The sequence below is a fragment of the Pongo abelii genome, chromosome 16 (genome assembly GCF_028885655.2).
Source record: "Pongo abelii isolate AG06213 chromosome 16, NHGRI_mPonAbe1-v2.0_pri, whole genome shotgun sequence".
Taxonomy (NCBI): Eukaryota; Metazoa; Chordata; class Mammalia; order Primates; family Hominidae; genus Pongo; species Pongo abelii.
The window spans coordinates 18,209,724-18,231,317 of record NC_072001.2 but is presented as its reverse complement, the minus strand read 5'-3'; the positions used below and the strand labels follow the sequence as shown (position 1 = coordinate 18,231,317).

At 48.7% G+C, this 21,594-nt stretch overlaps 2 protein-coding genes across 9 annotated transcripts in view; one reads left to right on the top strand and one right to left on the bottom strand.

The window, feature by feature from the left end:
- LOC129050287 (putative GED domain-containing protein DNM1P46) overlaps nt 1-2,689 on the top strand; it is an 87,081-nt gene extending 84,392 nt beyond the window's left edge. Inside the window, exons 2-3 of the mRNA XM_054532156.1 lie at nt 1,502-1,706; nt 2,421-2,689. Of these exons, the coding sequence (XP_054388131.1) occupies nt 1,502-1,706; nt 2,421-2,521 (306 nt within the window). The 3' untranslated portion in view covers nt 2,522-2,689. The remainder of the gene's footprint in view (nt 1-1,501; nt 1,707-2,420) is intronic.
- A 3,454-nt stretch (nt 2,690-6,143) lies between these two features.
- Nucleotides 6,144-16,837, bottom strand: LOC129050274 (golgin subfamily A member 8B-like). Of its 8 annotated transcripts, none has more exons than XM_054532100.2 (16): nt 16,681-16,837; nt 14,883-15,002; nt 13,666-13,746; nt 12,782-12,820; nt 12,469-12,516; nt 12,300-12,384; nt 12,098-12,204; nt 11,010-11,096; nt 10,795-10,902; nt 10,502-10,589; nt 9,863-10,119; nt 9,412-9,633; nt 9,228-9,328; nt 9,045-9,145; nt 8,782-8,937; nt 6,144-8,719 (listed from the first exon to the last, which is right to left on the bottom strand). In XM_054532100.2, the coding sequence occupies exons 1-16, from the start codon at nt 16,726-16,728 to the stop codon at nt 8,493-8,495; spliced, it is 1,875 nt and encodes a 624-aa protein (XP_054388075.1). In that variant the 5' UTR covers nt 16,729-16,837; the 3' UTR covers nt 6,144-8,492. The 8 variants fall into 8 exon arrangements, with proteins under 8 accessions (XP_054388075.1, XP_054388076.1, XP_054388078.1 ...); XM_054532101.2 differs by having other exon boundaries at nt 6,144-8,695; XM_054532103.2 differs by having other exon boundaries at nt 6,144-8,695; nt 8,785-8,937.
- Between the last annotated feature and the right edge of the window lie 4,757 nt (nt 16,838-21,594).

The window sequence follows — 21,594 nt, the reverse complement described above, 5'->3', positions numbered from 1 at the left end:
CACCAGGGCCCCCGCTACCGCCTGGGAAAGGGCTGCCCCTACCCCGCCCTGGTCCTCGTGGCCCCTCACCTCTTACCCCTCACCCCTCACCCCTCAACCCGGCGCACCCTGCGTGTGCGCGCTCCCGGCTGCCCCCTCCTCTCTTGACCCAGCACCTTTCTGCCCGACCCATCTGGTCCCTTCTTCACACTCGCGACTGGGCGCCACAACCACTAAATCTGTGTGTGTGTGTGTGTGTGTGTGTGTGTGTCCCTGTCCCAAGAGGGCGTGGCTCACGCCTGTAATCCCACCACTTTGGGAGGCTAAGGCGGGCGGATCAGGAGGTCAGGAGAGAAGACCATCCTGGCTAACACGGTAAAACCCCGTCTCTACCAAAAAAAATACAAAAAAATTAGCCGGGTGTGCTGGCAGATGCCTGTAGTCCCAGCTACTTGGGAGGCTGAGGCAGGAGAATGGCATGAACCCGGGAGGTGGAGCTTGCAGTGAGCTGAGATCGCGCCACTGCACTCCGGCCTGGGCGACAGAGCAAGACATAGCAAAAAAAAAAAAAAAAAAAAAAAGAAAACTAAACCTCAAAGGATCACTAGTGGTCAGCAATTATATGCAAATAAATAGGAAAACGTACTAAAAATGGATAAATTTCCAGACACATCTAACCTACCAAGATTGAACCATGATGAAACCCAAAACCTGAACAAACCGATAACAAATAATGGGATCAAAGTGGTAATAAAAAGTCTCCCAGCAAAGAAAAGCCTGGGACCTGATGATTCACTGCTGAATTCTAGCAAACATTTAAACAAGAACTAATACCAACCTTACCCAAATGATTCCAAAAATAGAGAAGGAGGGAATACTTGCAAACTCATTCTACAAGGCTAACATTATCCTGATACCAAAATCAAAGATACAAACCAAAAAAGAAAACTACAGGCCAATATCACTGATGAATACTGATGCAAAACTCCTCAATAAAATATTAGCTAACAGAATTCCACAACACATTAAAGTTGGGCTGCAGTGTCCCAGGTTCACTCAACCCTTCCCGTTTTCGTCTCTGTGTGTGTCTACTTTGCCGTGTTCCCAGGTGGCAGCGGTGGTGGCAGTGTTGGTGCATGGGCCTCCCAGGACAAGGGGAAAGTGAGTATGCCCTTTTCTTGCCCCTTGCCAGGCGTCTGCAGCCTGGCACAAGCTCTGGCCAGGTCTCCAGGCAGGGGACCTGGAGATGTTCTTTTCCAATTTCTGGATTTGTAACTTGAGGCAAATTCTGGGCACTAGAGTCAGAACTAAGATGAGACTGAATCAGGGGAGTCTGGGGTCCTGAGAGGCAGAGACCTGAAACTGTCTAGAGCGTGTGGGGAGCTGGGTGCATGTTCAGGCCAGTTGCTTCTCTCTGTGCCTCAATGTTCCAGGTACCCTTGGAGGGGCTGAGATCCTAGGGATTCCTGGAGCCTGGCTGCATGGCCTGGCCACTTTGATGCCCTTGTGTTCTCCATGACAGGACAACAAGGCCGAGGAGAATGGCTCCGACAGCTTCATGCGCTCCATGGACCCACAGCTGGAGCGGCAAATGGAAACCACCCAGAACCTGGTGGACTCCTACATGGCCATTGTCTACAAGACCATGTGGGACCTCATGGTTGGTGTCACGCCCAAGACCATCATGCACGTCATGATCAACAACGTGCATGCACCGCCTCATAGGGGCAGGCGGCTCCTGTGGCACTGGAGATGCAGGTGGCCATGTTGGCCTGGGGGAGATGCTGACCAGCCCTATGGGACCAGGTCCAGGGAGGGAGGCACGGTCCACAGCAGAGCTGTCTCATAGAAATATAACGTGGGACTGGGGACAGTGGCCCATGCCTGTAATCCCAGCACTTTGGGAGGCCAAGGCAGGAGGATAGCTTGAGCCCAGAAGTTTGAGACCAGCCTTGGCAAAATAGTGAGACCTGGTCTCTACACAAATATTTTAAAAATAGCTGGGCTTGGTGGTGGCACGTGCCTATAGTCCTAGCTACTTGACAGGCTGACATTGGAGGGTCACTTTGAGCCCAAGAGTTTGAGACTGCAGTGAGTGGTGATCTCACCCACTGTACTCCAGCCTAGCGACACAGCGAGATCCTATCTCCAAAAACTTTTTTTTAAAAACACTGAGTAGGCAGGTGTCCTGGTGGCATGATAGGTCCTGGGTCCCCTCCCAGATCTGTGACCTTGGACAGGTGACTTTTCCTCTGGACCTCAGTGTCCATATCTGAGTGAGAAAAGGGCGGTGGGGAGGCATATCTTGGAGTCTAAGCGGTGTAGAAGCAGCATGTGAAAAGCCATACTCAGGGCTCCAAGTCCAGCACAGTGTCCAGCACAGGCATCAGGGCAGCACAGGCATCAGGTCCCAACCTCCTTCCCTCTTTGCCCTCTCTCAGACCAAGGAGTTCATGTGATCAGAGTTGCTGTCCAACCTGTACCTGCATGGGAACCAGAACACTCTGATGGAGGAGTTGGCAGAGCAGGCACAGTGGCGTGATGAGATGCTGCACATGCACCACGTGCTGAAGGAGGTGCTCAGCATCATCGGTGACATCAGCACAACCACCATCAGCATGCACACGGGGACCCGTGGACAACTCCTGGCTGCAGGTGCAGAGCGTCCTTGCCAGACGCAGGTAGCAGGGCTGGCCCCCATGGCCTCAAAGCTCCCCAGCCCCCATGGCTGAGCCTGGGGCCTCTTGGAACAGGCTCCGTGCCCAAGCTGGCAGTTGTGGGTGCTCTCAGGAGCCGTCAGGGAGCTCGTGGTTTATGGTGTAAGGGCTGAGAGCTTGGAGGGGGTTGTGTGTGGGGCTGTACTCTGAGGTGGCCAGAGGCCCAGGAATGTCATCCTGGGCATGCCGTACCTGTTGTGCTGTCTGAGCCATGCTGCCAGGGTGGGGCATCCAGCTCCCAGCCTGGATGCCTTGGAGTGCTGAGAGCCAAATCCACTGCAGAGCAGGGGTGATAGGGTCCCACCTCCTCTATCTGTCAGCAAAACAGTGGTGATCTAGGAGAAAACCTCGAGAGCCCCATACACATGGTCAACCCAAAACACACCTCACAGGTCACATAGGGGCACACAGCCCCCTTCCCTCCCTCCCACGTACCATCATAGCTGCTAGCATGGCACTGAAGGCAGGGTCCCTGGGCCCCACTGAAGCACGACCACCAGCCAGCAGGCTCACGCACCTTGGCTTGTTGCTCCTAGAGGTCGGCCCTGCTCTTCAGCCAAGGGGACCACAGTGCCTGCTGGCCCAGCTGAGCTCTGCCCAGCAAGCCCACCCACCTCCCTTGCCATGGTCTCCCTCTTCTTTTCCTAGGAGGAAGGACCCAGCCTCACCTTTGGGACCTGCAAGCCCCAAGAAGCTGAGGCTCCCCTCTTAGACTTATAAGTCTATAGCCAGTGGCACCCGGCTGCCTGACCACCCTGCCTCCCCCAGGGTCCCTTCAGAGGGTCCTGAGCTTTCTGACCACCCAGAGGGGGCTCTGGTGATCACTCCAACCATCCATCCCATTTAGCTTCATCATCCTTGTTCGAGCAATGTTCCTTCTGTCAGGCCTGGTGGCTGTTGCGTTGGGCTCCCCAAGGTGAGAGGTGGCCCTGGACCAGTTGGTTGGAAGACAACTTGGAAGACAAGTTGGTTGGTGGCCAGAGAAGAGGGAAGCCCAAGGGGGCTGAGCATTGGTCTGACCTGTGGGTACACTGCCTGGGTGCAATGGAAGAGGACAGCATGTGTGGGGTGGGGAGGGCCGCCACAGTCCCCAGGCACTACCTGTGAAGCTCTGGCTCCTCCCTCCATCTTCCTCCCCTTTCCCTTCCAGCCCCTCTTTTCCAGGAACCTTGCCACACCTGCACCTGCGCCCTCCCCTCCCTGGCCCTCCCACAGCTGCTGTGGCACACCTGTGCTCTGCACTTGCCTCACCAGCTCTCTGCTCGCTTTTCTCTCTCCTGTTTTCTCTCTGCTTTCTCTCCAACTGCCAGCCGATCGGGTCAGGCAAGTCCATCCCGTCCTGAGAGCCCCAGGCCCCCCTTTGACCTCTAAACAGATCCCTCCTCTTCTCAGAGGCCTCCCTTTCCAAGCCCGCCTGGGTGGCTGTTCTGTGACTTGGCAGTGGCTCCCCCAGCCCCAAAGCCAGCCCCCTTCATCTGTGACTTAGTCTGTTGTAGTGGTGAGCTGACACATCCAGGTGTGACCGTTGTGAAAACTTGTGCCCACCTCTGTGGTATGCCCCTGCATTGTTCTATAAATATCTGTAAATACCCATACACACACACACACACACACACACACACCCCTCTACACCTACACGTGGCCAACCGCCTCACCTCTAGTGCTGGGAATCCATCACCGTGTTGTCCTCTTGGAGTTTTGTGGCCCAACAAGAGAAAGCTGTCCCCTGACATTGCCCCTCCGAAGTGCACCACCTCCAGTGAGCCTCCCTGTCATGCCCGGCCTATGGAGAGTCAGCCCCCGCCATCCCTCCCATCCCCCCACCAAGCATGGGAGTGCTGTGAAGGCAGCTGTGTGTCCTGACAGTCTCTACCCGTCCTACTGTCCCTTGGCTGAGAATCAAACCCATTTCTGGATGATGGGGAAGTGTGTCCTCTGCTGGCTGTGTTCTCTGTGGAGCTCAGGGGAGGGGAAAGGCCAAGCCATTTTTAGGGTGCTGTTTGGAGGGGTGAAAAGGCCATAGCCTTTCCAAGGGACACTTCCTGGAAAGCCCCTGGAACTTAGCTGGCTCTTGTCCTGTGAAGCCGGCTCTGGCCACCAGGGGGCAGGGCCACGAACTCAGCCTGAAGGGAGCCTGCGGGGCAGCCCAGCACTCTGGAGGGACAGACAGAACAGGCCATCAGGTGCAGACAGGGGAGGGAGGCAAGGGGACGGAAGGGAAGACGCCTTGGATGGGTGGAAGTCAGTGCCCTTAGGTGCTGGTACCTGTCTTCCCAGCCACCGCTACATCAGGCTTCTGAGCCTGTTGGCTGTCAGGGCTGGACTGTGCCCCATAGGTGACATGGCAGTCCCCATGGAATCCCCCAGGTGCCACTAGGCAGCATACAGGTAACACACCTGGAAGGTCCCTAACAGCCTAGCTGGACATACTCAAGACACTCTAGGGCTCCTCATTTGGTGGCACAAACTCCAGGACCCAGTGAGGGAAATGGGAACACACCAGGCCGGGCAGTATGGCTAAATCTGTTTATTCCAAAATAAAAAGCAAAGTAAACAGGAGTCGCATGACCAGGGAGCCACGACCCCATCCCCGCCTCCTTCCTCTGTCCTTTGCTAGCAATAAATAAGTTTCCCAGCCACAAATAATTATTAGAACCTCCTCCCCATGTGCCAGCTCCAACCTCCACTAGGTATGATACAGGGGTGGCCCTACCCTCTGGAATATACAAAACCTTACACAGACACAATATGTACACCGGGGAAGGGGGGCCACCCCAGCAGCTGGTGCCCTCGCCTGGTCCACAGCCCCACTGTCCTGCCTCTCTGAATAAGAAGGGAGCCCCCCGAGGGAAAAGTTGCTATGGTGAGAGTAAGGGGGCCATCAGGCCTCCTCCAAACAAACCACCTCCACCAGCCTCTGGCTCTTAAATAACAATCATCACCATCCAGAAATTTAAGGACTCAGCCCTGATCAAGGTGGCAAAGGGTCTGTTTGTCTTTCCCCATTAGACAGAGGTCTTGTCTTGCTACCCTAATTGTAAAGGGGTGACTCGGAAGGGGTGGTAGGGACATGGTGGCAGTGAGACTCCAGCCCCACTTCTCCAGGCTTTGCTGACAGTGGTCTGCTTTTTCCCATGACTTTTTTTTTTTTTAATCCCATAACTTCTTTTTCATAACTTTTTTTTGGTAACTTTTCAGAAAGCTTTTTTCTACTTTTTTGCCACATTTTTACAATTTTTATCTGATAACTTTTTCACCCCATAACTTTTAAATCCCATACCTTTTTTATTTTGTGCTCTTTTAATAAACACTTGCATAGTTATACTACAATTTCGTGAAAATGAAACAGATTATCTCATGCCAAGCATGCCCAGTATTTGCACAGTATCAATACCTTTAATACTATAGTTTTCAAGACACACAAAATAAAATTTTAAGGCAAAAACAGCACTTTGCAACAATTTAATAATTTATTACATTACAGTAGCATCATGCCAGCAGTCAATAATGCCACTTTAGGCAAAAGTTTTCAGTATTTCCGTTACACATTCTGTTAACAAGAACTCATACATTGGTAAAATTCCTTCTAAGAAAACTTGGCAAATAAAGCTTTGGACTGGAATTGGCATTTCTTTCTCTACTTTTCCTTCCCACCATTTCTTTCTTTTAAACTACAGTATTCATATTTTAAAATATTTTAACTTATTTCATAACATAAAGATAGCAGTTACATTTTTAAATATTTATATTATTTTAAAATGACTCTTTAAGATACAGTTTTAAACCCACGGGCTAGAAATCATACCACTGTTAATTAGCCACATTATTTGGTCTAATATTTTTTCTTTATCATTCTGAAACTGGGTTTATCTAATATATTGATAAATTCATACAATTTGGAAGAGTCAGTTGAAGTCACAAGGACCCAATATGTGCCCTCTTTCATTGAATGCCAGCAAATCTGTTATTCCATTGGCAAAATCATATTGCTGCTCTCCTGTTCATCTCATATTTATAAAAGGATCATGAGGATGCCAAGTGCTAAAAATGGAGATGGTCTAGTGAGTAGAAAATCCCCACCCCAGGGAGCACACATACATCTCTCCCTACAACCTAATAATGTGATGTGTTTTGGAACACAGACATTAGAACTTCATGAAGTTTTAACTGTTGATTCTTTCCCAAGCATCATCAAGTTATGATTTAGGCAATGTATGACTGAAATGCGTTCATTCATCACTCATAGGCACAATCACATAAATATTGCACAAAATATGTCCCTGACTGAAAGTGAGAGGTAAAAAAACATATTTCACTCTTCATAAAGAAGTTTGTGAGGAACTACAACTCTGCGATTGTATAAACACGTTTCCTGATAATACACTGACATTCACAAATGGTAGATTGCACCACAGTGTGTAAACATTTTAAGTTGCATAAACTTCTCCTTGATTTTCAAAGATAACATAACACTGTCTACTAAAATTCCTTTTTGTTTCAACTAAGTACTCTCACATTTATTAGTTTATAATAATGTTTGTTATTAAAGTGTTTTCCACTCAAGGAAAAGAAGTAAATTCCTATGTCAGAGTAACCAAGGTGGTTGAAGAATAGGTATTAGCCAGAGACGTCTAGATGGTAACATCAATCTTCAAGCCTCAAAGAAGCTCCATGAACAGAGAGGAATGCCAGGTGTCACACAGCTTTCCTTCACTCTAATTCATTCTTGACCAGAGCCTGTATGCCTGTTCCAGGGACATTTAAACTCTTAAAGGATTTCTTATGATCTTTACTAAACACATTAAGAAGAATGCCAACCAGCGCCCTTTTGTGTACTGGGACAGGAAGTCATGTGATTAAAACAGGTAACATGAACTCTGACTTTAAAATGTATTATAGATACAGATGCTCTAAGCTAGGAAAGGTTTTCCACATCCACAGCCAATGATGGGAGCCTTTCATTCCTCAGAAATAAGCCCTTGTTAGGTCATTGGAAAAGAGTACAACTGCTGCAGCTCACGATGCAATATCTTCACGAGCCCAGAGCATATACAAATCCTAAGGGAACTGCCACAGTACAGTGCTCATTCTTGGCACCGGAACAAATGAAACACACTTTATCCTGCACATACCTGCCAGAGCAGGCCACTTTCCTCTTCTGTGAGATTTAAAAAGCTCCCCCAAAAGGTTATTACTCCCATCACCAATACACAGAAAATGAAGGAAAGGCTGTTTGCAGTTCTCAGCCTTTAAACAGCTCTAAATGTCAGTACTCATAGTGGCATATTACAAAGTAATAAACAGTGCACACTTGAGGGCAAAGCACATATTGAGCTCTTGAAGAGCTCACTGTGATTAAGATGAGATCAAACATAATAGCAGAACATAAGCAAATTTTATCTGAATTCTATAATGAATATGCACACTGCAATAACATTAAAAAAGCACGGGAGCCTATTTCAAACCAGCGAGAAGAGTTTTGTGTGACGACTGGGTCTTTGTGTGTTTGAACTCCCACCATGTAAGGGCAAACTCAATATGCATGCTAATGCCCTACAATTATGAAATTAAAAAAGAAAAATGCTAAAGGATGCCAGAGTGAACATCAGTGAGAGCCACAGAGACCCACTCTCCTTTAATTTTCTACAAATAAACTTAAACTATAAATTAGAAACACAAATAATCATGAGTGGCTGTAACATTCAAATGAAGTACATGAATTGTGTAGGAGATTAACCCCGTAACTTTGTTTCATTTTTAACAATGTCTTGAGCAGCTCTTTGATGATGGTGGTATTTATCTCCTTCCTCTGGGCAGCCAAGCCCAGCAAAAGCATGGCACACAGGGGTTTCTGCCCAAGCCTGGGTGCTCTTGGTGGTCCTGCATCTCACCAAGGAGCTGCACGATTGGCTGTGCAGTAGGGTTGTCCTGGGAAGAACCCTCCCTGGCTTCTCCTTGTGCAGGCTCCACGCTGTTGGTGAGGCTCACCTCACAAAGATCTTTGGAGAGAGGGAGGCGGGGATCTGAGTGGAGTGATAGCCCCCCATGCTCCTGCCTGCTCACCCCACCTGGGGGCTCTACTCACCACCATGCATGTCGGCAGCCCCAAGCTCCTGGGGGGCTGGGGCTCCTGGACCGGGTTCAGCAGCAGGGTTCCGGGCAGCGGCCAGGAATTTGCCGTGCCCCTCGTTATAGTTGGCACAAGCCGCAACACCATCTCCTGCAGCTCCAGCAGCTTCACCTGAAGGGAGGGGTGCTCAGCTGTCACGCCGCTGCTGGCACTCACCCTCATGCCCACCCCCACCCGCACCCCCACCCCTACCCCCACAGGGATGTTGCACACCCTACCTTCCCCTCCTCCTTGTCCTGGGCCAGCCTGATGATGTCCTCCTCCAGGTGCCGCGTCTTTGGCACTGCCCCCTGGCTCTGTTAGAAGGCGATGCACTTTCCTGCGGGAGGAAAGGGCTCAGACGCTGGGGCCCCTCCCACAGCCCTGCAGCTCCCCCTGCCGTGCCCTGGTCTCCCACTCACTGATGGCATCTCTTTCTCCAGTACTGGATGAATCGAACTTCCAGTTTCTCCACATGTTCCCTCAGGTCCGCCTTCTCCTCCAGGAGGTCCATAAGGCCGCTCTGGAGCCAAAATTATGGGGTCACATCTCAGCAGCGACCTGCCTCACCCCTGCCCTTCTTGGCCCATGCTAGGACTCACTCACCTCCAGCTTCTCCATGACTTCCCGCAGGGCCCGGAGGGTCTCCCCACTCACAGACTCGCCCCCAGCCCCCGAGGCTGGGGCTGCTGCCTCTGGCTCCTTCTGGGCTGAGGTGACCGTCTCCGTCACCTGGCCCAGCTTCTCCTGCAGCTCCTTTACTTGCTGCTCCCACTGCAGGGCGCTCTTGTCCTCGTTCTTCTGGACAGAGAGAAGCAAGTTCTGCAGCTGGAGACCCCAGAACTTGGTGTCTGCCTCCCATGGCACCGGGAAGGGTGGAGGCAGGTTAGAAAAATACTCTCCTCTCTCCCACAGCCACCAGAGCAAAGCTCTGGCTCACGGGTGCCTTTGAAGGTAATATTTCATGTGAGGGCTGCACTGCCCCATTTTGCAGGTGGGGAAACAAAGGCCTGGAGGGCTAGGGAGGAGGGCAGGCTCCCCAGATGAGGCAACCCACCAGCTCCTTGTAGTCACTCTGTGGCTCGGCCAGCTGCTGAAGCCTCTTCTCCTGTTCCTGAAGCCTCTCCTGCTGCTCCTGAAGCCTCTCCTCCTGCTCGCGAAGCCTCTCCTTTTGCCCACGGTTCAGGAGATTGATGCGCCGATTGTTTTCCACCTGAGCCTGGAGCTCTCCTGCCACTCTCTCCAGCTCCTTCCTCAGGTCTTGCAGCTCCACCTCAGAGGGCACTGCTGGGGGATCCGGGAGCAGTGGTTCAGCTGAGAAAGGAAGCAGACCATAAGGGCCTCTGGATTCTCAAAACAAAAAAACAAAAAACAACAAAACACCCTCCTCTTGGCGCACAGCTCCTCTCAGGCCCCCCAAACTTGGCCTCACTGCTAATGATTCCTCGCACCCGGATGGTAGCCAATCTTCCAAACCACTTTCAGATAGAGAGCACTGTGGGTGGCTGACAATGGGCCCTCTTTGCTCATTAGGACACTGAGGCTCATGGAGATGACAAGACTTGTCTCCTGGCACAGACCTCTTTCCCTCTGCCTCAAAGCCCTGCCATCCACCCACCTTCCTGGGGCATTCTAAGCCACCCCCACAGCCCTCTGATGCCAGTCCTGCTGCCAGGTCATGCCAGTCACATCTTACCCGTCTGGTTTTTGAGTTTGGACAAACTCCTCTCCAGCTCTTCTACCCGATGCGTATCATGCTTCTTCGCCTCCTTCAATGTGCAAACCTGCCCAAAGCACAGGGGGAAAGGGCCCTGGAGAGAGGGGCTGGTGGCTGGACAGGCTCCCATCGCCCTCTCTGCCCCCACCTCCACAAAGCCCAGACCCAGGACCACCTCTGGCTGCACTATTCCCATTTTAAAGATGCCCAGAAAGATCCAGTGACCTATCTAAGTTGTTGGGGGGGCGGGAGGCTGAAGGGTCAGATCTCACCTCCTGCGACATTTTCCTCATCCTCTGCTGCCACTGGGCCCTCTCTCCTTTTATTTGTAGTGCATATTGATCTCTCTCCAGCTGGACTTCTTTAAGTGACTCCTTCAACTGCAAGAATGGGCACAGAAGTTAGGAAAGGCTGTCACTGGTCCTCACCTGCTCCTGGCCACTTGGGGTCATCTTCCTTCCACATCCCTCCCTCTGCAAAACCTCACCTGTGTCACGTGTCGTTTCAGCAGTATCTGCTCCCTTATGGACTGCTCTAACTGCATCTTCATAAGTGCTTTACTGCGGCTCGAGAACTGGATGGTGAAGAGTGAGAAGTTTCGATCTGGGGAGCCTGGGCCATTCCACACAGTGCCCCTTAAAAGGGCTAGGGCTAAACCCAATATACAGCTTGGCCAGTAAAGACCAAGGCATTTCCAAGCCCATGGTCTGGTTTTGAAAAAAACTCAGTGAAGTTGGAAGGGACGAGGAGAGAGGTCAGATAATATTGCTATTGTTATGACTATCACTGTTGGAACCTTTATGGAGAGCTTCAGCAGGTACCTCGCTAGCAATCCCATTGAATCCTCGCAACCACCATGGGAGACAGTTACTATGATTACCTCTCTTGGGTAGATGAAAAAACATGGAGTATTTGAGGTTAAGTGCTTGCCTAAGATCACTTAGGCAGAGCTAGGATTTGAACACCCAGGTCTATCAGATTCTCTAAGCCCATTTTTCTTGCTTGGGGTGGGGGCAGAGTCAGGAAGGGAAAAATTAATCTTTTATTCACTTTTTGAAAGGATGATACATTCACATAGTCCAAAACTCAGAAGGTATAAAAGGGAAGTATCTCCTAGCCACCCCGTTGCTCTCTTCTGAGTTGTTTATGGACACTTGCAGACATGTTTTATGTATATTATCATAGTGTGTACACACACACACACACACACACACATTTCCTCTCTCTACAGAAATGGTAACATACTAAAGGTACCCTTCTGTACCTTCACAGTATAAGTACCCAATACCCCACACCCCACCTAGGACTTGGCCAAGACCACGGCCAGGTAAGGGCAGGACAGCCACTTGGCCTCCAAGCTCTGCATCCAGTGCTCGCTCCCCACCGTGCCCCCCAACTCACCCACAGCAGCTGACTCAGCCTCAGGCTGCCTCTAACAACCATACACAAAAGCAGTGAGAAATGGCCATGCTGCCTTCTGGGCAGGACACTCCATCCTGCAGAAGGGACCTTTAGGCTCACTCCTCCATCTGCGAAGCCGGGCTCCCAGGGGACAGCGCAGGTGGTTGGACTCACCCCATCTGGCTTCTTCTGCATGGCGGCGACAGCACAGAGAGCCCGCTCTAACTCTCCTGTACGCTGTGATGAACGTTGCAGGCGGCCGGCCAGATCCCTGGACTCTTCTGTAATGACAGAGTTGAGATGGTGCTCAAAGGACTCCCCCTACAGACCTGTCAAAGTGCCAGGTTGAAGGATGACAGGGTGCCCAGATTCCCACCTTCAAAGTATCTGAGAGAACGTTTCGTGCGATACAGGTCCGTATTTAGTTTCTTGTTCTCTATGTTCAATCTCTGGATTTGAACCTTTGGGAGAAAAGCCAAGCAAGTGCTGAAATGGAAAGAAACACTCTCCGGAGGACAGGAGGAAACTTCACACCCTCCACTCACCTCTAGCTCCGTTTGGGCTTTCTGTTTCTCACTGTTTGCTTCCTTTTCCTATAAGACGAGGAAGACAGAGCTCTTACCAGGGAGAGGCAGAGATGGCACAGCAAGAGACACGCCCCCAGAATGCCACCAATGCCCCAGGACAGACCCACCCATGGGACCAGGTTATCAGGGGCCTTGTGGGGATGGGGTGGAATCTGAGGAGTGAGCCTTCTTCCCCAGGCTGGGAGTAGGCGAGACGAGACTGGGGCCTCTACATCTGAGTGTCTCCCAAACCCAGCAGTCATGTCATGAGCACACAAAGAAATCACGTTACTTCTTCCAGCTGATGTTCCACTTGTTTCTTCTGTTGTTTCTGTGGGGAGAGTCAAATTAAGGTGATGGAGGGTGGCCCCCTCAACTCTATTCCCCAGACAGGAAGCGGTAGGCAGGGGCCAGGAATGGATTTTAAAGGCAAAGTTCTCAGACCCAATGGGAACAGGAACTGTTCCTAAGCTCCCAAGGATAGAGGATTTGGGTCTTTGTTGGTTTTCAGCCACAGCCACAGAACTCAAAGTATGAATCAGGAATCTCTAGAGAAGACAGTAACATAAACCTCTAGAGATGGAGTTTGAGAAAGGCTCCCCCTGCTGCCAGCTTGTGATTTAGAAAAGTGCGTTCATTCAGTAAACATTTACTGAGCACATACGGGCCAGGTACGGTTCTTCACAGCAGATATAGGATGAAAAGGACAGACAGGAGCCCTTGGCCCTGAGGTTTCCATTCTAGGGGGCCTTTAAATCTCAGACTCTTAGAGCTAACAGAGACCTTTGATACTCACTACCTCCTCTGGAAACACGAGCCCAAAAAGGAGAGGTGGCTTGTCCAGAATCAAAGATCAAATTAGGGACTGAGTCGTGGCAGAAATACAGGGCCCCTGACAACCAGTCAGGCCAGCACTTCCCCAAGAGGCAACAATGCCAGGGCATGTATAGTAAGGACTCGAGTAGGGACGTCTGGAGAGGAGAGAGTCGGCAAAGAGGGCAGCAAAAGAAGAGCCATGCTGCATGCCCTGGGGTCCCTCCAGATGAGTCCTGGGTGCCCCAGCTCCCTATCTGCCCTTGGCACCAGGGGCCCCCAGCCCCCTTCTTCAGGGCCCCAAGGGGAAACTGGAGCCTAGGATTGGCAGCGTGGAAACAGGGGACCCCACTGGACTCTTACCAAAGACTTGATGGTGTTATTCAGTCGACTGATTTTTACGGACCTCGAGTCCAGGACTGCTGCTTGTTCTTGGCGTGGGCTCTGAGGCACATGCAGAGAGGAGGAGGTGGAGGAGGAGTTGGGGGAGAGGTAGAGAGAACAATCATTAGGGCTGGGGTGTGTGTGCGCTGTCTCAGCTGGCAGAGAGGCACACAGTCCCCGCGGTGGGAGGAGGTTGGAGGGCTGGCCTGCGGGGTCACTGCACCTCCACCCAGAGCCTCCTACCTCCAGATCCTTCAGGGTAGCAGATGATGTAGGACCCTCCCCGTGGATACCTGTTGCTGACTACAAGAGATGAGAGTGCACACGGAGATGTTCTGTCCCCCTCAGTGTCTAAGCCCTCCGACTTCCTTTCTTCCCCATCAACTGGCAACATTTTCTTTTCTGCCTATCTTGGACCCTTTGTCCCATAACTCCTTTATGCTAACTTCTCTCATGGTTCTTATCTCCCCACCATCCCACCCTGGGGCCCTTTCAGTGACTCCTGATGGCAAGTGGCTGTTCTCATTGTCCTGGCTTCCCCTTGAGACTGGGGATGAGGAAACTCAAACAGCAAAGACCATATCCTGGGTGTCCCGGGTGTTGACAGCAGGCCATGTACTAGGGATTAACATAAAATCAACAATTATAAATCTCATTTAAACTGCACAAATACAAGTCAAACAATACCACCTCTATTATACAGATGTGAAAAGAGAGGCCCAAAGAGCTCAAGCAACTTGCCATAAATCATATCCCTAGCAGACGGAGAGGCAGGATTCAAACCCAGAATTCTTTTCTTTTTTGAAACAGAGTATCTCTCTGTCTTCCAGGCTGGAGTGCAGTGGCGTGATCTCGGCTCACTGCAAGCTCCGCCTCCTAGGTTCACGCCATTCTCCTCCTTCAGACTCCGCAGAAGCTGGGACTACAGGCGCCCGCCACCATGCCCGGCTTATTTTTTGGTATTTTTTAGTAGAGACGGGCTTTCACCGTATTAGTCTGGATGGTCTCGATCTCCTGACCTTGGGATCCACCTGCCTCGGTCTCCCAAAGTGTTGGGATTACAGGCGTGAGCCACCGTGCCCGGCCAAATCCAGAATCCTTAAGCACTACCCAACAGTCCATCCACAGTCTTAACAATTGCCCTCTACTGCCCCTTGGGCCCCCTGTCCCCAGAAGCCTGTCCAGGCGAGACTCACAGCCTCAGATGAGTGGCAACCACCAGAAGTGGCTGTCTCAGGGCTACTGCCATTTGCTTTCCTGTTCCTCTTAGCTGCTGCTGGAACACCAGGGCTGTTTCTCTGCCAATATTCTTTTAACTGTGGGAAAGAAGAGCAGTAATACTCATGAGAAACATCAGCCCCTACAGCCACATCCTCCTTTATAGTTTTTATAAAAGACTCTTATATACCATCTGATTTAATGACACCAACAACTCTATAAGGTGTCACAATCATTTAGGGACTGAGAGGGATTGATATCATGGCTAGAAAAAAGAAAAAAGAAAAAGGTGATACTGGAACTTGGAAACTCAGTCTTCTGACTCTAAGCTCTGGGGTTTTGCCAAGAATCAGCAGCTGCCAGGGACTAAACCCAGAGGCAGAGGTAGAAAAGTATACATTAAGTAGGCAGGAGCTGTATGTCATGTGGTTTAGAGTTGTACATCCTCACACCTCTGTTAGTGGGAAGAAGTGCCCCAGTACCTCCCAAACTTTTATATCAATGTGTCCTCATGGCAGAAGGCAGCCTTTTAGTGAAATCTGGGAATTTATCAGAAAGAGGACAAACCAAGCCTCATTTCAGAGAGAGGTCTGGTATACTCTTAGAAACCTATGGGACTGCCATCCCTAAGTACATTCATGTTTTTTCTCTTGATCTCAAGAGAATCAGAGGAAACTGATGCTTCAGAAAGATGTCCCACATTTATCCTGTGGTACTCAAAGTACCCAAGGTTGAGATAATATGAGGAAGATTCAAGCTATCAAGTTCAGTTTCCCAAGATCTATTCCACAGAAGATGAGGAAATCTCACTTCAGAGACCACTGACTGAAGGGCAGTCTGGTCCCAGAACCATGGAGAATTAGAATATGAGGTGGAGAACTCAGAAAAAAATATTAAAATCTCTCTGGAAAGTAGAAGCCTGGGAGAAAACCAAACCAAAGCCATTCTCCCGTCGCCACCCAGAGATACTGTCAACGTTTTGAGCTCACGGGGGAAGGTAGGCTTTTCCCACTGTCAATGTCTTTTAAGGGAGTCAGGCAGCCTGAAACCTCTTGCTCCTGGGTCCCATAGTCTCCATTCCCCTTCCAGCTGGAAATTTCTGCTGTGACCAGAAGAACCAGAAATGGTGTGACAAGGTTTAGGGGACTGGGTCATAAGACCAAGGCCAGTCTTGCAGTAATGACAGTTAGTAGGCAGACTGTGACATCACTACATTCCACTCCTCCTAGTGCGGGGGAGGGACCACATCAGCACGATGTCCGAGTCGCCACTCCACGATGTGGGAGGGAAACACAGGGTTGTGACCCAGGTCCTTGGAGATGCCAGCACAAATAGCCCAGGGAGGTCAACATTGAGGCAGCAGGAGGGGAGGGCAGAGTCTGCAGCAGGGAGCCCCAGGAGTCACCAGCCCAAAGTCACCCAGGGACAAGCAGTGAGGGCGGGGCCTGGGGGGCCCAGGTCCTTGAAGACACGAGCCCAAAGAGCCCAGAGAGGTCCAACTTGGGGTGGCAAGAGGTGAGGGCCCAGTAATGGAGTGGGGAGCCCCAGGAGTCACCTGTCCAAAGTCACCCTGGGGTGATTGGCGAGGGCAGGGACTGAGCTGTTTGCTGAAGGGGCAGGGCTGACTGACAAGACTTTTGTAGGGGAGCCCGGAAGGGCTGGGGTTGGGGGGCAAAGTCCAGTGTGCCTCAGGAGTAGTATGGACTCTGGCAGCGGTCTTGTCATCAGAGGGGATCTGTGGCTGAGTTGGGGAGCCATGACCTGGTACGTCTTTACCTTTTTCTTGGCTGCAGCTAATTTGCTCTGTCGAGTTTCTTCTGCCATTGTGGGGTGGGGAGGGAGGCGGGGTTGGGGCCACGTCAGCGAAATCCCAGCGAGCACCGATCAACACCTCCAGTCACCTAGCAGGCAGCTGCGTAACTGAGCCAGAGGAGGCGTAACCAGGGCCACAGTAGAATGCGGAATAGGGGTGTGGCCTTAATGCTCCAAGCCCATTGGTCAATGAGAAAGATGAAGTGGAAAGGGGGCGTGGCCAGGCAGCAGTGTGTCCAGAGGGACCTGTGGCTCATTAGGAAAGCTGCCCATGCAACCACTGTCCCCACCCACTCTGAGAGAGGGGAGGGCCTGGCTTTTGCTTTAAAACCTTGAAGACTTTAAAAAACATATGTGTGTACACTTTATATATATGTGTGTGTCTCTCTGTGTGTATCTATGTGTTCCTCCAGAGCTGTCTTCATCAACCAGCTTCTATGCAAGGTCTATGATTTTGGCCTATACCTTTCATCTTCAAATACTGTACAAAAATTACCAGTATTACCTGAACTGAGATACAGATCCTATAAAAGTGGGAAATCCGTAGCATGCTTGATGATTAATGAAGCAGACTATATTATCCAACATTCCAATAAGATAAAATAATCAAAATGATTCCTTTTTTGGAAAAATGTTTCTCTTATTCTCCTACATTATTATTAAGCTTTTTTTTTTTTAAACAGGAAAGATGGTTAATATCTGTAAAAACACAAAGCTTTTGGGCTGGGTGCGGTGGCTCACACCTGTAATCCCAGCACTTTGGGAGCCCGAGGTGGGTGGATCACCTGAGGTCAGGCAGTAGAAGTGTGAGCCATCACACCCAGCCAGCTTCATTTTAGAACTCTTTCCCCAGCACTCCATATGTTATGAATAATTCCTTTCTTCTTGTTTGGATAGCATTTTAGTCATATCTCTATTACCCCACTTGTCACATGATAATCAGTGGCTCACCCATCCATCTCCCTTGATTGCTCATGGGCTCCTTGAGAAGAGTCTGATTTTCAGCACCTTGAACAGTGTGCAACACATACATGCTTCATATGCAGAGAAGAAAATGATTTCACTACAGCGTAATTATTCCCAGAATTCAATGTCTGTATTTCTAAATTGTTCCAGATACTCTGCCAACAACCTGAGAATGTTACGTTTTTTCCCCAAAACTTCCATCCATTACTGTGTGTCTATGGTCATAGTTAACTCGATTGTGACGTCACCTTTGGCCAAACCCATTAATAGGTTTTTTTTTAGGTGATTTTTAATTTTAATTTTTGATTTTGATCGTTTCTTTTCTGTTTTTTAAAGCTAGCAGTGTTTGATAAACTTCAACATCTCTATATCCCTGTGTCTTTGACCCTGCTGGTCTCTGCTTGGAATAGTGTCTCAAGGTTTTAGTCACTTGGAAAAAATTTCTACTCACCCTTAAAGAATCAGCATAAATAGGCTGGGCATGGTGGCTCATGCCTATAATCCCAGCACTTTGGGAGGCAAAAGTGGGCAGATCACCTGAGGTCAGTAGTTCCAAGACTAGCCTGCTCAACATGGTGAAACCCCGTCTCTACTAAAAATACAAAAAATAGCTGGGCATGGTGGCAGAGGCCTGTCATCTCAGCTACTTGGGAGGCTGAGGCAGGATAATTGCTTGAACCTGGGAGGCAGAGGTTGCAGTGAGCTGAGATCATGCCATTGCACTCCATCTTGGGTGACAGACTGAGACATCATCTCAAAAATAAAAGCTTAAATAATACCTTCTCTGAGAAGCCTTTATATTTTCCTATTCTTTCAGGAAGTGTTGAAAATTCCTCAACTTTTGAAACATTTATGCCTCTATTACTATGTATCAGGCAGTGAACTGAGTGCCTAGGATAGAAAGATGAAACTGTAGATCCTGCCCTTATGGAGCTCATGGTCTAGTATGGAAAACAGCCATATGAACAAATAACCACACTATAGGTCTTCAGAGCTCAAGTCCTATCCTAAATACTGCGAAATTAATGTTCTGTGAGGTTTTGAAAGTACTAGGGCCAGAGACAATATGGCTGCTTGGATGACTTTCCATCCAAGTTAACATTCGGCCCTCATCACAAAGGGAATACATGTGTGCCTCCTCCTTGCAACCCACCAGTGCCTAACACATCATATCACCACTTTTGAAATTAGGAAACAGGCTCAGAAGTCCAAGAGCTTGACCAAAGTAACTCAGCTGGTAGGTAGCAGAGCCAGGTCAGTATGATTCTTCTTCAATATCCTGCCAGCTACATGGGCAAGTGGCCTCAAAATCAACAAAAGTAAAGGTGAACATTCATCAGTGGAGAGAGGCTCAAAAGGAGGATTTTATACACAAGAATAGAACAGAAATATTCTGGAAGTATATCTGTGGATGTGAAGCAGGAGGGGGCACACCAGATTTCACCCTGGCCAAGTGAATCTATAATTCCAACCTAGGCCTCGCCCCTGAGCTCCAGACTTAGCTATCTGTCTTTCTTACTCTAATATAAAATCCACAGGGCAGGACCTTAATCTCTAGCTTGTTCACACAGATTAAAGCAGAGTCTCGCTTATAGTAAGTACTTAATAAATACATGAATGAATAAGTAAATGATCAAAGAAGCTAAAGAAACATTCCACACTCTTGGGGGAAGGGATTATCATGAAACAGACCCTAGCAGTCACTTACAAATACAGTTGACCCTCATTATTTGTGTATCCCATATTTGCAAATTAGCTTGCTTGCTAAAATGTCTTTGTACTCCCCAAATTAATACTTGTGGCACTTTCAAGGTGGCTCCTGGATAGACACACAGTAGTGAAAACTCTGTCACTCTTTGCACATGTCCCAAGCTAAGGTCAAATAAAGTGACCTTGCTCTGCTTGTTTCAACTCTCATACAAAGATGACCTGAGCACAGAGACAGTAGAGGACACTGCAGGGTAGTGCAGGAAGCTGTGGCTCTGGGGCCAGTTGGACGGGGTCTGAATCATAACACTGGCACCTGTTAGTGGAGCGGCCTCATACAAATCGCTTGCAATTCTGTACTTCCTTTATTCTTTTAGAAATAAAGAAAATTCAATCTACCAGTATGAGTTGTTTTTAGGAATTAAGATGATAACCTACATGACATATGTATTTATGTACATATTTACCCTGGAAACGAGGGTTTGCTATTTGGTTAATTCAGTGTTCCAGGCAACTTTAAAGAATATTACTACTGCAAATAATAAGAATTGGCTGTAATTATTTATAAAGAAATAACAGAGATGTAGACAAAACTATTATTTGGATGAGCTAGAGGCAGGCTTCAAGAAGCTTCTAAAGAAACAGAACTTCCGCAGGCACTTAAGGTGTAGAAAAGGTTTGCAAGGAGATAGAACAGCACCTACAGAGAGAGGTCCAGGTAGGGTCAGGAAACGGCATTTCAGGAAGTCTAGAGCAGTAGAAGATGAGGCCAGAACATGGTGCCACAGTGCTTCTCTGCACCCTGTATACACCCTGTACTGCAGAACCTCACTCTCCGCATTTAATTCTTGGTTTCCAGTTCTCTCTTCCATTAAACTGTGAGCCCCTCAAGGTCGAGGTCTCTAAGAAGAAACCATAGCTACAGTCCTCTAAATTTGAAAACAAGTTATTAAACACAGATACACCCAAGAAGACCGTACAAAAATAATGTTGGATTTCAATTGCAGTCATAGAAATTCACAACTGATATACATTTGCAATCTGTCCAGGATTTTTCTCTGATGACTGCTGTAACTCTGTCATGAACCCTTTTCATTGTTTTAGACACCGACACATTTGTTAGAATGTTTGGGAAAGACATTCTAAAAGAGCAAGAAAGATCTTGATCTTTTTTGTGTAACTGATTGATTTGTTGACTGACTGAGATGGGATCTCATTATGTAGCCCAGGCTGGTCTAAAACTCCTAGATTCAAGCGATCCTCCTGCCTCAGCCTCCCAAGTGGCTGAGACTACAGGCGCATGCCACCATGCTGGGCTCTAGTGTGATGTATTTATAAGGCTTAAACATATGGTTCATTATACAAGGCTGCCACCTCAGAGTAAAGATTTTTTTAAATTCACCCTAATAGACTTATTTCTCTATATGCAAGATACAATTTTACCATAGTAAAACACAAGGAAACATACTGATATACATATATGTTACAAAGAGGATAAAAAAAAGCAATATAATTTTCTCCACAAAAGCTTGCAAAATCCTGGCCAAAACACAGTAAACAGGATGTTAAACTCACAGCTTACATTTCTCCACTGAGACCTACGAAAAACAATGCCAGTTTGTGTACAGTCACAAAGCTAAGCACTGTGAGAATTTACAAGATTTGGTTAACTTGTATATTCTCCCCACCCCGACAGACAAGTCCCAAAGGAGCCTAGCAGTTTTACCCCAACATTTCAATCTCCTCCAACCTCCAAAATAAAACCCTCACAGTCCAATATCTGAATTTATATTTTCAAACGTCCAAAATCTTAATCAAAACAAAGAGCAGTGCATTAGCTTTGCCGCCATAGAATTCTTGGTATAATTTTACTTAGGCACATCACAGATGGTACTATTACCTAAAAACATATGGGTAGAACCAACATTACTAGAAACCAAATCGAATATATTATGCAGGTGAAAGGGAATAGGGAGTGTTGTTTTTAAACAGATTCAACGCTGTGATTCTCCACTCACAGGTTAGGTGTGATCAAATCACATAGTGCTGTCCAGCTAAGTATGTCCTATATTGTATGACAAAGTAGGGTAACCAATTATTTATTGAGCATGCGTTGGGTACACAGAGGCATGCCAGAAGCTGTAAAAGACTTCATTCTTTCCCTCAAGAAACTTCCAAGTTTGTAGACAGCCTGATAGAAGGTAG